The sequence below is a fragment of the Euprymna scolopes genome, chromosome 41 (assembly GCF_053919585.1).
Source record: "Euprymna scolopes isolate OS-2025 chromosome 41, ASM5391958v1, whole genome shotgun sequence".
In the NCBI taxonomy this organism is placed as follows: Eukaryota; Metazoa; Mollusca; class Cephalopoda; order Sepiida; family Sepiolidae; genus Euprymna; species Euprymna scolopes.
The window spans coordinates 40,685,532-40,701,717 of record NC_136522.1 but is presented as its reverse complement, the minus strand read 5'-3'; the positions used below and the strand labels follow the sequence as shown (position 1 = coordinate 40,701,717).

The 16,186-nt window shown below is 28.3% G+C and overlaps 1 protein-coding gene across 4 annotated transcripts in view; it reads left to right on the top strand.

Moving 5' to 3' along the window:
* LOC145266480 (uncharacterized) overlaps positions 1-16,186 on the top strand; it is a 788,679-nt gene that overhangs the window by 483,863 nt on the left and 288,630 nt on the right. For all 4 annotated transcript variants that reach the window (XM_080122199.1, XM_080122198.1, XM_080122196.1 and 1 more), the window contains exon 7: positions 13,734-13,849. In XM_080122199.1, the coding sequence (XP_079978325.1) occupies positions 13,734-13,849 (116 nt within the window). The remainder of the gene's footprint in view (positions 1-13,733; positions 13,850-16,186) is intronic.

Below are 16,186 nucleotides of genomic sequence, written 5' to 3'. Positions count from 1 at the left end.
GAAATAATGGTTGTCATTAAAGAAGAGAAAATAATAAAAAAGGGAAATACAGGGCGTACTTTTAAATAATGGTGGTTATTAAAGAAGAGAAAATAATAAAAAAGGTAAAAATAGGGCTGACTATGAAATAATGGTGGTCATTAAAGAAGAAAAAATCATAAAAAAAGAAAAATAGGGCTGACTATGAAATAATGGTGGTTATTAAAGAAGAGAAAATAATAAAAAAGGGAAAAATAGGGCTGACTATGAAATAATGGTGGTTATTAAAGAATAGAAAATCATAAAAAAAGAAAAATAGGGCTGACTCTGATATAATGGTGGTTATTAAAGAAGAGAAAATAATAAAAAAGGGAAAAATAGGGCTGACTATGAAATAATGGGTGTCATTAAAGGAGAGAAAATAATAAAAAAGGGAAATATAGGGCTGACTATGAAATAATGGTGGTCATTTAAGAAGAGAAAACATTAAAAAAGGGAAAAATAGGGCTGACTATAAAATAATGGTTGTCATTAAAGAAGAGAAAACATTAAAAAAGGGAAAAATAGGGCTGACTATGAAATAATGGTGGTTATTAAAGAAGAGAAAACATTAAAAAAGGGAAAAATAGGGCTGACTATGAAATAATGGTTGTCATTAAAGAAGAGACAATAAAAAAAAAGAAAAATAGGGCTGACTATGAAATAATGGTGGTTATTAAAGAACAGAAAATAATACAATAGAAAAATAGGGCTGACTATGAAATAATGGTGGTCATTAAAGAAGAGAAAATCATCAAAAAAGAAAAATAGGGCTGACTATGAAATAATGGTGGTCATTAAAGAAGAGAAAATTATAAAAAAGAAAAATAGGGCTGACTATGAAATAATGGTGGTCATAAAAGAAGAGAAAATAATAAAAAAGGAAAAACAGGGCTGACTATGAAATAATGGGTGTCATTAAAGAAGAGAAAATCATAAAAAAAGAAAAATAGGGCTGACTATGAAATAATGGTGGTCATTAAAGTAGAGAAAAAAATAAAAAAGTAAAAATAGGGCTGACTATGAAATAATGGTAGGCATTAAAGAAGAGAAAATCATAAAAAAAGAAAAATAGGGCTGACTATGAAATAATGGTGGTTATTAAAGAAGAGAAAATAATAAAAAAGGGAAAAATAGGGCCGACTATGAAATAATGGTTATCATTTAAGAAGAGAAAATAATAAAAAAGGGAAATATAGGGCGTACTATGAAATAATGGTGGTTATTAAAGAAGAGAAAATAATAAAAAAAGAAAAATAGGGCTGACTATGAAATAATGGTGGTCATTAAAGAAGAGAAAATAATAAAAAAGAAAAAAAGGGCTGACTATGAAATAATGGTGGTCATTAAAGAAGAGAAAATAATAAAAAAGAACATAGGGCTGACTATGAAATAATGGTTGTCATTAAAGAAGAGAAAATAATAAAAAAGAGAAATACAGGGCGTACTTTGAAATATTGTGGTTATTAAAGCAGAGAAAATAATAAAAAAGGGAAAAATAGGGCTGACGATGAAATAATGGTGGTCATTAAAGAAGAGAAAATCATAAAAAAAGAAAATTATGGCCGACTATGAAATAATGGTGGTTATTAAAGAAGAGAAAATAATAAAAAAGGGAAAAAATAGGGCTGACTATGAAATAATGGTGGTTATTAAAGAATAGAAAATCATAAAAAAAGAAAAATAGGGCTGACTCTGATATAATGGTGGTTATTAAAGAAGAGAAAATAATAAAAAAGGGAAAAATAGGGCTGACTATGAAATAATGGGTGTCATTAAAGGAGAGAAAATAATAAAAAAGGGAAATATAGTGCTGACTATGAAATAATGGTGGACATTTAAGAAGAGAAAACATTAAAAAAGGGAAAAATAGGGCTGACTATAAAATAATGGTTGTCATTAAAGAAGAGAAAACATTAAAAAAGGGAAAAATAGGGCTGACTATGAAATAATGGTGGTTATTAAAGAAGAGAAAACATTAAAAAAGGGAAAAATAGGGCTGACTATGAAATAATGGTTGTCATTAAAGAAGAGACAATAAAAAAAAAGAAAAATAGGGCTGACTATGAAATAATGGTGGTTATTAAAGAACAGAAAATAATACAATAGAAAAATAGGGCTGACTATGAAATAATGGTGGTCATTAAAGAAGAGAAAATCATCAAAAAAGAAAAATAGGGCTGACTATGAAATAATGGTGGTCATTAAAGAAGAGAAAATAATAAAAAAGAAAAATAGGGCTGACTATGAAATAATGGTGGTCATTAAAGAAGAGAAAATAATAAAAAAGAAAAATAGGGCTGACTATGAAATAATGGGTGTCATTAAAGAAGAGAAAATCATAAAAAAAGAAAAATAGGGCTGACTATGAAATAATGGTGGTCATTAAAGTAGAGAAAAAAATAAAAAAGTAAAAATAGGGCTGACTATGAAATAATGGTAGGCATTAAAGAAGAGAAAATCATAAAAAAAGAAAAATAGGGCTGACTATGAAATAATGGTGGTTATTAAAGAAGAGAAAATAATAAAAAAGGGAAAAATAGGGCCGACTATGAAATAATGGTTATCATTTAAGAAGAGAAAATAATAAAAAAGGGAAATATAGGGCGTACTATTAAATAATGGTGGTTATTAAAGAAGAGAAAATAATAAAAAAAGAAAAATAGGGCTGACTATGAAATAATGGTGGTCATTAAAGAAGAGAAAATAATAAAAAAGAAAAAAAGGGCTGACTATGAAATAATGGTGGTCATTAAAGAAGAGAAAATAATAAAAAAGAAAATAGGGCTGACTATGAAATAATGGTTGTCATTAAAGAAGAGAAAATAATAAAAAAGAGAAATACAGGGCGTACTTTGAAATATTGTGGTTATTAAAGCAGAGAAAATAATAAAAAAGGGAAAAATAGGGCTGACGATGAAATAATGGTGGTCATTAAAGAAGAGAAAATCATAAAAAAAGAAATATATGGATGACTATGAAATAATGGTGGTTATTAAAGAAGAGAAAATAATAAAAAAGGGAAAAATAGGGCTGACTATGAAATAATGGTGGTTATTAAAGAATAGAAAATCATAAAAAAAGAAAAATAGGGCTGAGTCTGATATAATGGTGGTTATTAAAGAAGAGAAAATTATAAAAAAGGGAAAAATAGGGCTGACTATGAAATAATGGGTGTCATTAAAGGAGAGAAAATAATAAAAAAGGGAAATATAGGGCTGACTATGAAATAATGGTGGTCATTTAAGAAGAGAAAACATTAAAAAAGGGAAAAATAGGGCTGACTATAAAATCATGGTTGTCATTAAAGAAGAGAAAACATTAAAAAAGGGAAAAATAGGGCTGACTATGAAATAATGGTGGTTATTAAAGAAGAGAAAACATTAAAAAAGGGAAAAATAGGGCTGACTATGAAATAATGGTTGTCATTAAAGAAGAGACAATAAAAAAAAAAGAAAAATAGGGCTGACTATGAAATAATGGTGGTTATTAAAGAACAGAAAATAATACAATAGAAAAATAGGGCTGACTATGAAATAATGGTGGTCATTAAAGAAGAGAAAATCATCAAAAAAGAAAAATAGGGCTGACTATGAAATAATGGTGGTCATTAAAGAAGAGAAAATAATAAAAAAGAAAAATAGGGCTGACTATGAAATAATGGTGGTCATTAAAGAAGAGAAAATAATAAAAAAGAAAAATAGGGCTGACTATGAAATAATGGGTGTCATTAAAGAAGAGAAAATCATAAAAAAAGAAAAATAGGGCTGACTATGAAATAATGGTGGTCATTAAAGTAGAGAAAAAAATAAAAAAGTAAAAATAGGGCTGACTATGAAATAATGGTAGGCATTAAAGAAGAGAAAATCATAAAAAAAGAAAAATAGGGCTGACTATGAAATAATGGTGGTTATTAAAGAAGAGAAAATAATAAAAAAGGGAAAAATAGGGCCGACTATGAAATAATGGTTATAATTTAAGAAGAGAAAATAATAAAAAAGGGAAATATAGGGCGTACTATGAAATAATGGTGGTTATTAAAGAAGAGAAAATAATAAAAAAAGAAAAATAGGGCTGACTATGAAATAATGGTGGTCATTAAAGAAGAGAAAATAATAAAAAAGAAAAAAAGGGCTGACTATGAAATAATTGTGGTCATTAAAGAAGAGAAAATAATAAAAAAGAAAATAGGGCTGACTATGAAATAATGGTTGTAATTAAAGAAGAGAAAATAATAAAAAAGAGAAATACAGGGCGTACTTTGAAATATTGTGGTTATTAAAGCAGAGAAAATAATAAAAAAGGGAAAAATAGGGCTGACGATGAAATAATGGTGGTCATTAAAGAAGAGAAAATCATAAAAAAAGAAAAATATGGCCGACTATGAAATAATGGTGGTTATTAAAGAAGAGAAAATAATAAAAAAGGGAAAAATAGAGCTGACTATGAAATAATGGTGGTTATTAAAGAATAGAAAATCATAAAAAAAGAAAAATAGGGCTGACTATGAAATAATGGTGGTTATTAAAGAAGAGAAAATAATAAAAAAGAAAAATAGGGCTGACTATGAAATAATGGTGGTCATTAAAGAAGAGGAAATCATAAAAAAGGGAAAAATAGGGCTGACTATGAAATAATGGTTGTCATTTAAGACGAGAAAATAATAAAAAACGGAAATATAGGGCGTACTATGAAATAATGGTGGTTATTAAAGAAGAGAAAATAATAAATAAAGAAAAATAGGTCTGACTATGAAATAATGGTGGTTATTAAAGAAGAGAAAATAATAAAAAAGGGAAAAATAAGGCTGACTATGAAATAATGGTGGTCATTAAAGCAGAGAAAATAATAAAAAAGAAAAATAGGGCTGACTATGAAATTATGGTGGTCATTAAAGAAGAGAAAATAATAAAAAAGGGAAATATATGGCTGACTATGAAATAATGGTGGTCATTAAAGACGAGAAAATAATAAAAAAGAAAAATAGGGCTGACTATGAAATAATGGTGGTTATTAAAGAAGAGAAAATAATAAAAAAGAAAAATAGGGCTGACTATGAAATAATGGTGGTCATTAAAGAAGAGAAAATCATAAAAAAAGAAAAATAGGGCTGACTATGAAATAATGGTGGTCATTAAAGTAGAGAAAATAATAAAAAAGTAAAAATAGGGCTGACTATGAAATAATGGTAGGCATTAAAGAAGAGAAAATCATAAAAAAAGAAAAATAGGGCTGACTATGAAATAATGGTGGTTATTAAAGAAGAGAAAATAATAAAAAAGGGAAAAATAGGGCTGACTATTAAATAATGGTTATCATTTAAGAAGAGAAAATAATAAAAAAGGGAAATATAGGGCGTACTATGAAATAATGGAGGTTATTAAAGAAGAGAAAATAATAAAAAAAGAAAAATAGGGCTGACTATGAAATAATGGTGGTCATTAAAGAAGAGAAAATAATAAAAAAGTAAAAAAAGGGCTGACTATGAAATAATGGTGGTCATTAAAGAAGAGAAAATAATAAAAAAGAAAAAAGGGCTGACTATGAAATAATGGTTGTCATTAAAGAAGAGAAAATAATAAAAAAGGGAAATACAGGGCGTACTTTGAAATAATGGTGGTTATTAAAGAAGAGAAAATAATAAAAAAGGTAAAAATAGGGCTGACTATGAAATAATGGTGGTCATTAAAGAAGAGAAAATCATAAAAAAAGAAAAATAGGGCTTACTATGAAATAATGGTGGTTATTAAAGAAGAGAAAATAATAAAAAAGGGAAAAATAGGGCAGACTATGAAATAAGGGTGGTTATTAAAGAAGAGAAAATAATAAAAAAGGGAAAAATAGGGCTGACTATGAAATAATGGTGGTCATTATAGAAGAGAAAATAATAAAAAGAAAAATAGGGCTGACTATGAAATAATGGGTGTCCTTAAAGAAGAGAAAATCATAAAAAAAGAAAAATAGGGCTGACTATGAAATAATGGTGGTGATTAAAGAAGAGCAAATAATAAAAAAGGGAAAAATAGGGCTGACTATGAAATAATGGTAGGCATTAAAGAAGAGAAAATCATAAAAAAAGAAAAATAGGGCTGACTATGAAATAATGGTGGTTATTAAAGAAGAGAAAATAATAAAAAAGAAAAATAGGGCTGACTATGAAATAATGGTGGTCATTAAAGAAGAGGAAATCATAAAAAAGGGAAAAATAGGGCTGACTATGAAATAATGGTTGTCATTTAAGACGAGAAAATAATAAAAAACGGAAATATAGGGCGTACTATGAAATAATGGTGGTTATTAAAGAAGAGAAAATAATAAATAAAGAAAAATAGGTCTGACTATGAAATAATGGTGGTTATTAAAGAAGAGAAAATAATAAAAAAGGGAAAAATAAGGCTGACTATGAAATAATGGTGGTCATTAAAGCAGAGAAAATAATAAAAAAGAAAAATAGGGCTGACTATAAAATTATGGTGGTCATTAAAGAAGAGAAAATAATAAAAAAGGGAAATATATGGCTGACTATGAAATAATGGTGGTCATTACAGACGAGAAAATAATAAAAAAGAAAAATAGGGCTGACTATGAAATAATGGTGGTTATTAAAGAAGAGAAAATAATAAAAAAGAAAAATAGGGCTGACTATGAAATAATGGTGGTCATTAAAGAAGAGAAAACCATAAAAAAAGAAAAATAGGGCTGACTATGAAACATTGGTGGTCATTAAAGAAGAGAAAATAATAAAAAAGAAAAATAGGGCTGACTATGAAATAATAGTGGTCATTAAAGAAGAGAAAATAATAAAAAAGAAAAATAGGGCTGACTATGAAATAATGGGTGTCATTAAAGAAGAGAAAATCATAAAAACAGAAAAATAGGGCTGACTATGAAATAATGGTGGTCATTAAAGTAGAGAAAATAATAAAAAAGTAAAAATAGGGCTGACTATGAAATAATGGTAGGCATTAAAGAAGAGAAAATCATAAAAAAAGAAAAATAGGGCTGACTATGAAATAATGGTTGTTATTAAAGAAGAGAAAATAATAAAAAAGGGAAAAATAGGGCTGACTATGAAATAATGGTTATCATTTAAGAAGAGAAAATAATAAAAAAGGGAAATATAGGGCGTACTATGAAATAATGGAGGTTATTAAAGAAGAGAAAACAATAAAAAAGAAAAATAGGGCTGACTATGAAATAATGGTGGTCATTAAAGAAGAGAAAATAATAAAAAAGAAAAAAAGGGCTGACTATGAAATAATGGTGGTCATTAAAGAAGAGAAAATAATAAAAAAGAAAATAGGGCTGACTATGAAATAATGGTTGTCATTAAAGAAGAGAAAATAATAAAAAAGGGAAATACAGGGTGTACTTTGAAATAATGGTGGTTATTAAAGAAGAGAAAATAATAAAAAAGGTAAAAATAGGGCTGACTATGAAATAATGGAGGTCATTAAAGAAGAGAAAATCATAAAAAAAGAAAAATAGGGCTGACTATGAAATAATGGTGGTTATTAAAGAAGAGAAAATAATAAAAAAGGGAAAAATAGGGCTGACTATGAAATAATGGTGGTTATTAAAGAATAGAAAATCATAAAAAAAGAAAAATAGGGCTGACTCTGATATAATGGTGGTTATTAAAGAAGAGAAAATAATAAAAAAGGGAAAAATAGGGCTGACTATGAAATAATGGTTGTCATTTAAGACGAGAAAATAATAAAAAACGGAAATATAGGGCGTACTATGAAATAATGGTGGTTATTAAAGAAGAGAAAATAATAAATAAAGAAAAATAGGTCTGACTATGAAATAATGGTGGTTATTAAAGAAGAGAAAATAATAAAAAAGGGGAAAATAAGGCTGACTATGAAATAATGGTGGTCATTAAAGAAGAGAAAATAATAAAAAAGAAAAATAGGGCTGACTATGAAATAATGGTTGTTATTAAAGAAGAGAAAATAATAACAAAGGGGAAAATAAGGCTGACTATGAAATAATGGTGGTCATTAAAGAAGAGAAAATAATAAAAAAGAAAAATAGGGCTGACTATGAAATTATGGTGGTTATTAAAGAAGAGAAAATAATAAAAAAGAAAAATAGGGCTGACTATCAAATAATGGTGGTCATTAAAGAAGAGAAAATAATAAAAAAAGAAAAATAGGGCTGACTATTAAATAATGGTGGTTATTAAAGGAGAGAAAATAATAAAAAAGAAAAAAAGGGCTGACTATGTAATAATGGTGGTCATTAAAGAAGAGAAAATAATAAAAAAAGAAAAATAGGGCTGACTATGAAATTATGGTGGTCATTAAAGAAGAGAAAATAATAAAAAAGGGACACATATGGCTGACTATGAAATAATGGTGGTCATTAAAGACGAGAAAATAATAAAAAAGAAAAATAGGGCTGACTATGAAATAATGGTGGTTATTAAAGAAGAGAAAATAATAAAAAAGAAAAATAGGGCTGACTATGAAATAATGGTGGTCATTAAAGAAGAGAAAATCATAAAAAAAGAAAAATAGGGCTGACTAGTAAATAATGGTGGTTTTTAAAGAAGAGAAAATCATAAAAAAGAAAAATAGGGCTGACTATGTAATAATGGTGGTTTTTAAATAAGCGAAAATAATAAAAAAGAAAAATAGGGCTGACTATGAAATAATGGTGGTCATTAAAGAAGAGAAAATAATAAAAAAGAAAAATAGGTCTGACTATGAAATAATGGGTGTCATTAAAGAAGAGAAATTCATAAAAAAAGAAAAATAGGGCTGACTATGAAATAATGGTGGTCATTAAAGAAGAGAAAATAATAAAAAAGTAAAAATAGGGCTAACTATGAAATAATGGTAGGCATTAAAGAAGAGAAAATCATAAAAAAAGGAAAATAGGGCTGACTATGAAAAAATGGTGGTTATTAAAGAAGAGAAAATAATAAAAAAGGGAAAAATAGGGCTGACTATGAAATAATGGTTATCATTTAAGAAGAGAAAATAATAAAACAGGGAAATATCGGGCGTACTATTAAATAATGGTGGTTATTAAAGAAGAGAAAATAATAAAAAAAGAAAAATAGGGCTGACTATGAAATAATGGTGGTTATTAAAGAAGAGAAAATAATAAAAAAGGGAAAAATAAGGCTGACTATGAAATAATGGTGGTCATTAAAGAAGAGAAAATAATAAAAAAGAAAAATAGGGCTGACTATGAAATAATGGTGGTTATTAAAGAAGAGAAAATAATAAAAAAGGGAAAAATACGGCTGACTATGAAATAATGGTTGTCATTTAAGAAGAGAAAATAATAAAAAAGGGAAATATAGGGCTGACTATGAAATAATTGTGGTTATTAAAGAAGAGAAAATAATAAAAAAAGAAAAATAGGGCTGACTATGAAATAATGGTGGTTATTAAAGAAGAGAAAATAATAAAAAAGGGAAAAACAGGGCCGACTATGAAATAATGGTGGTTATTAAAGAAGAGAAAATAATAAAAAAGGGAAAAATAGGGCTGACTATGAAATAATGGTTGTCATTAAAGAAGAGAAAATAATAAAAAAGGGAAATATAGGGCGTACTATGAAATAATGGTGGTTATTAAAGAAGAGAAAATAATAAAAAAAGAAAAATAGGGCTGACTATGAAATAATGGTGGTTATTAAAGAAGAGAAAATAATAAAAAAGGGAAAAATAAGGCTGACTATGAAATAATGGTGGTCATTAAAGAAGAGAAAATAATAAAAAAGACAAATAGGGCCGACTATGAAATAATGGTGGTCATATAAAAGAGAAAATAATAAAAAAGGGAAATATATGGCTGACTATGAAATAATGGTGGTCATTAAAGAAGAGAAAATAATAAAAAAGAAAAATAGGGCTGACTATGAAATAATGGTGGTTATTAAAGAAGAGAAAATAATAAAAAAGAAAAATAGAGCTGACTATGAAATAATGGTGGTCATTAAATAAGAGAAAATCATAAAAAAAGAAAAATAGGGCTGACTATTACATAATGGTGGTTATTAAAGAAGAGAAAATAATAAAAAAGAAAAATAGGGCTGACTATGTAATAATGGTGGTTATTAAAGAAGAGAAAATAATAAAAAAGAAAAATAGGGCTGACTATGAAATAATGGTGGTTATTAAAGAAGAGAAAATCATAAAAAAGAAAAATAGGGTTGACTATGAAATAATGGTGGTCATTAAAGAAGAGAAAATCATAAAAAAAGAAAAATAGGGCTGACTATTAAATAATGGTGGTTATTAAAGAAGAGAAAATAATAAAAAAGAAAAATAGGGCTGACTATGTAATAATGGTGGTTATTAAAAAGAGAAAATAATAAAAAAGAAAAATAGGGCTGACTATGAAATAATGGTGGTCATTAAATAAGAGAAAATAATACAAAAGAAAAATAGGGCTGACTATGAAATAATGGTGGTTATTAAAGAAGAGAAAATAATAAAAAAGGGTAAAATAGGGCTGGCTATTAAATAATGGTGGTCATTAAAGAAGAGAAAATAATAAAAAAGAAAAATAGGGCTGACTATGAAATAATGGTTGTTATTAAAGAAGAGAAAATAATAAAAAAGAAAAATAGGGCTGACTATGAAATAATTGTGATCATTAAAGAGGAGAAAATCATAAAAAAAGAAAAATAGGGCTGACTATAAAATAATAGTTGTCATTAAAGAAGAGAAAATAATAAACAAGGCAAAAGGGGGCTGACTATGAAATAATGGTGGTCATTAAAGAAGAGAAAATAATAAAAAAGAAAAATAGGGCTGACTATGAAATAATGGTGGTTATTAAAGAAGAGAATATAATAAAAAAGGGAAAAGTAGGGCTGACTATCAAATAATGGTGGTCATTAAAGAAGAGAAAATAATAAAAAAGGGAAAAATAGGGCTGACTATGAAATAATGGTGGTCATTAAAGAAGAGAAAATAATAAAAAAGGGAAAAATAGGGCTGACTATGAAATAATGGTGGTCATTAAAGAAGAGGAAATAATAGAAAAGGAAAAATAGGGCTTACTATGAAATAATGGTGGTTATTAAAGAAGAGTAAATAATAAAAAAGGGAAAATAGGGCTGACTATGAAATAATGGTGGTCATTAAAGAAGAGAAGATAATAAACAAGGAAAAATAGGGCTTACTATGAAATAATGGTGGTTATTAAAGAAGAGTAAATAATAAAAAAGGGAAAATAGGGCTGACTATGAAATAATGGTGGTCATTAAAGAAGAGAAGATAATAAACAAGGAAAAATAGGGCTTACTATGAAATAATGGTGGTTATTAAAGAAGAGTAAATAATAAAAAAGGGAAAATAGGGCTGACTATGAAATAATGGTGGTCATTAAAGAAGAGAAGATAATAAACAAGGGAAAATAGGGCTGACTATGAAATACTGGTGGTTATTAAAGAAGAGTAAATAATAAAAAAGGGAAAATAGGGCTGACTATGAAATAATGGTGGTCACTAAAGAAGAGAAGATAATAAACAAGGGAAAATAGGGCTGACTATGAAATACTGGTGGTTATTAAAGAAGAGTAAATAATAAAAAAGGGAAAATAGGGCTGACTATGAAATAATGGTGGTCATTAAAGAAGAGGAAATAATAAAAAAGGAAAAATAGGGCTGACTATGAAATAATGGTGGTCATTAAAGAAGAGTAAATAATAAAAAAGGGAAAATAGGGCTGACTATGAAATAATGGTGGTCATTTAAGAAGAGAAAGTAAATAAAAAGGAAAAATAGGGCTGACTATGAAATAATGGTGGTCATTAAAGAAGAGAAAGTAAATAAAAAGGGGAAAATAGGGCTGACTATGAAATAATGGTGGTCATTAAAGAAGAGGAAATAATAAAAAAGGAAAAATAGGGCTGACTATGAAATAATGGTGGTCATTAAAGAAGAGAAAGTAAATAAAAAGGAAAAATAGGGCTGACTCTGAAATAATGGTTGTCATTAAAGAAGAGGAAATAATAAAAAAGGAAAAATAGGGCTGACTATGAAATAATGGTGGTTATTAAAGAAGAGTAAATAATAAAAAAGGGAAAATAGGGCTGACTATGAAATAATGGTGGTCATTAAAGAAGAGAAAGTAAATAAAAAGGAAAAATAGGGCTGACTATGAAATAATGGTGGTCATTAAAGAAGAGAAAGTAAATAAAAAAGGAAAAATAGGGCTGACTATGAAATAATGGTGGTCATTAAAGAAGAGGAAATAATAAAAAAGGAAAAATAGGGCTGACTATGAAATAATGGTGGTCATTAAAGAAGAGTAAATAATAAAAAAGGGAAAATAGGGCTGACTATGAAATAATGGTGGTCATTTAAGAAGAGAAAGTAAATAAAAAGGAAAAATAGGGCTGACTATGAAATAATGGTGGTCATTAAAGAAGAGAAAGTAAATAAAAAGGAAAAATAGGGCTGACTATGAAATAATGGTGGTCATTAAAGAAGAGGAAATAATAAAAAAGGAAAAATAGGGCTGACTATGAAATAATGGTGGTCATTAAAGAAGAGAAAGTAAATAAAAAGGAAAAATAGGGCTGACTCTGAAATAATGGTGGTCATTAAAGAAGAGGAAATAATAAAAAAGGAAAAATAGGGCTGACTATGAAATAATGGTGGTCATTAAAGAAGAGTAAATAATAAAAAAGGGAAAATAGGGCTGACTATGAAATAATGGTGGTCATTAAAGAAGAGAAAGTAAATAAAAAGGAAAAATAGGGCTGACTATGAAATAATGGTGGTCATTAAAGAAGAGAAGATAATAAACAAGGGAAAATAGGGCTGACTATGAAATAATGGTGGTCATTAAAGAAGAGAAGATAATAAACAAGGGAATATAGGGCTGACTATGAAATAATGGTGGTCATTAAAGAAGAGAAGATAATAAACAAGGGAAAATAGGGCTGACTATGAAATAATGGTGGTCATTAAATAAGAGTAAATAATAAAAAAGGAAAAATAGGGCTGACTATGAAATAATGGTGGTCATTAAAGAAGAGTAAATAATAAAAAAGGGAAAATTAATTCATTAGTTAGTTAGTTAGTAGATGGAATTAATAATTTTATAATTTACATAAAAAATAATAATTTTCTTATATCATAATTAGGATCATTTGATTCATTTTTATGTAAATTATAAAATTATTAATTCCATCTACTAACTAACTAACTAACTAACTAATGAATTAATTTTGTTCAAACAATTTTCACTACATAAATATATTCAAATAATATGGGGGAAATAAGTTCAATCCAGTTACTGACACCCTTTCTAACTCAACAATAAACAACAACATATGCAAATAATAAATAAAATATTTATCAATATTCAAATTTTATTTTTAGCTGCAATATTTTATGTCTAAAAAATTCTTATTTTTTACTTTACTAGAATATCTTGTTCTTTACTTTTCCATGTTGAATTTCTTGTCCTTTACTTTTCCAGGTTTAATAAAATCTTAAGAATATTACTTTTCATGCGCATATTTTTCCATATATATATGTATATATATATATATATATATATATATATATATATATATATAGAGAGAGAGAGAGAGAGAGAGAGAGATAGTGTGTGTGTGAGAGAGAGATAGATAGATAGATAGATGTATATATATGTCTATATGTGTCCATATGTCTATATGTGTCTATATACGTCTATATATGGCTAATGTTTATTGTACTTTCCTATATTTCAGGTCTTGTTGTAGCAGTAAAAGACCACGAACATTTTCGTCTCAAACTAGTGTACAGTCGGAAGAAGAAAATTATTTCTGTGTTAAAGCAAAAAGAGTTAAAGTTATCTTTGTTCCAGGTAAATCTTTATTAAACATTTTTCTTATGTTTGGAATTTACTTAAATTGAAAATCATTACTTCAAAAACTAGTCGGTCGAAGACATAAAATCAGTTTTTAACAAACTCCCCCGTGTTCTGTAGAAGAGATCGAATACTAGTTTCTTTTCAATTGTGACTGGCCAATCAAAAGTAATACAAGAATGTGCTGTCGATATTGCGAAATCAGTGTTGATGACCGAAAAATTCCTTCGCGTTGTAGATTTTTATAGTGTTTTTAATCACCGAAATTGCCACTTTATCATTTAGATTAATCTATAATATAAATCTCACCTTCTGTTTAAATGTATGTATGTCTGCATAAAACTTTCGACAGAAATTACGGATTTTCAAATGAGATAATTACATGGATATTTTCGGCATCAAATAGCACGTTCATGTTAGCAGCAAAAATGTTTTGTGTAAAGTTAGTCAACGTAAAAAAAAATTGCATCTTAGCGCATTTTAAAAATTTTTGTCTATTTTTTCGTTATTTTCTATATATTTATATAATTTGTACCAATAATATTGCAGGCCCTGCGCTTGCACTTGACTTTTATAAAAAAAATATACATTATATTTATAATTTATTCATACCAGTAATTATATACTATACTGCTCATGAGTTTGTATGTTTGTACATTTGTATTCGGCTATGTATTTTTACAAAGTAAAAGCTTAATCGAAGTTCATATATATATATATATATATATATATATATATATATATATATATATATATATATATATACTGTCTGTTCATTGTTAAGGTGCAGCGAATTAACTCTCCGTTGCATGAACATTTAGGGATTTAAAGAGATTAATAATTTTTTTCACGGTCACTTAAACAAGATATATCGTCACCGGTTTATCGCGTGTATGTACGTCGAGGAGTCCAATACAATGATTTCATCAGAGCACACTCCATTGAAATACTTGTAAAACAGGCACAGAAATGCAGCATTGGACGATGAGAAAGGGTTTGGAGCTTAGTTGACAGTAAGGGGCTTATTAAATTGGAGACTCTTCTTTTGAACCTAGTCTAAGATGGAGAGGCCACTAATGGATGCCACAACCCAGTGACAACAATCGCTCATACATAGACGAATGGTGACTTTGTAGAAATACAAGATGCGCTAAGATGTGATTTCCTATCACTGAAGAGGAAGCCTACCTTCTTTACAGCAGCATTTTCAATGTCTTTAATGTATTTATTCCAGTTCATGTTGCCTGTGAATGTTATCCGTTATGCCTATTATAGAGCGTTGTATCGTCATTAGCGAATGTACCCATCTCAGAGACAATGTTATCAGGGAGGTTGTTTATGAATATCAGGAATAATTTAATAGGTTTGAAGATCGACCATTGAGGCACTTTGCATTAATATTATACTGTTTAAATGGACGTCTATCAAGGATAACATAGATTTTCCTATTATCTAAGAAAAATCTAATTATATTTAGCATTCGTCCAGTAATGCCGTATAAGTTCATTTTATCCGAAGCTCTTTACACCAGACATTTTTAAAGGCGGTGAATATATCAATACTAAAATTCTAGCTTCCTTCGCTTTATCAAGCACAAGATATATGAGGTCAGAGATGACCGTAACAATATCTGCAGTAGAACAGGCTATAAAGAGAGGTTTTACGAGGTGATGGCTTGCTGGATTAACTGACAAACATTTTGGCGATGAAGAGGAGGAGAGTAATGGGAAGATCATTGAAGGGATCAGTTCTGTCACCAAAATTCTTGTACACTGGTACTACAGAGAAAATTTCCTAGCTATCAGGAAGGCAGGTATACGTAAGGCCTCTGTTGTAAAGTTTTTAAAGTACAAGGGCTAGCTCAACTGAGCATTTATTAATTAGTAAATTTGGTCCACACGCCTTGGAGGTGTCAAACTTTTATATCGTGTCGCAAATTGAGAAGAGATGATCTTCAGATCATCACATCTTACTTCTCTCCGCATAAAATTTGATAGGGAGTTGTTTGTTGGCTCTAAAGTGAAGTTTAAGCTCAATCGCCAGCCAAGCAGTTCAACCTTCCTAACTGTCGTGCAAGAAACCTCCTCGTTGCTGGATAGTGGATGAATTATCGGAACTTTTCTATATACTACACTATAGTAAATTTTCTAAAAAACATGAGTCTATATCTTCTGCGACTCTTATGCGTTTTCTGATTATTTCAGTATGCCTTCTATTGGATGTGTCGATTTCACTCTTACAATCATTTCTTGCATGCCGATATTGTTTTGCTTATTTTTCCTGACAAACTAACAGGCGGAATACATGCTACTTTTGTACAATGGCAGTTGAAAA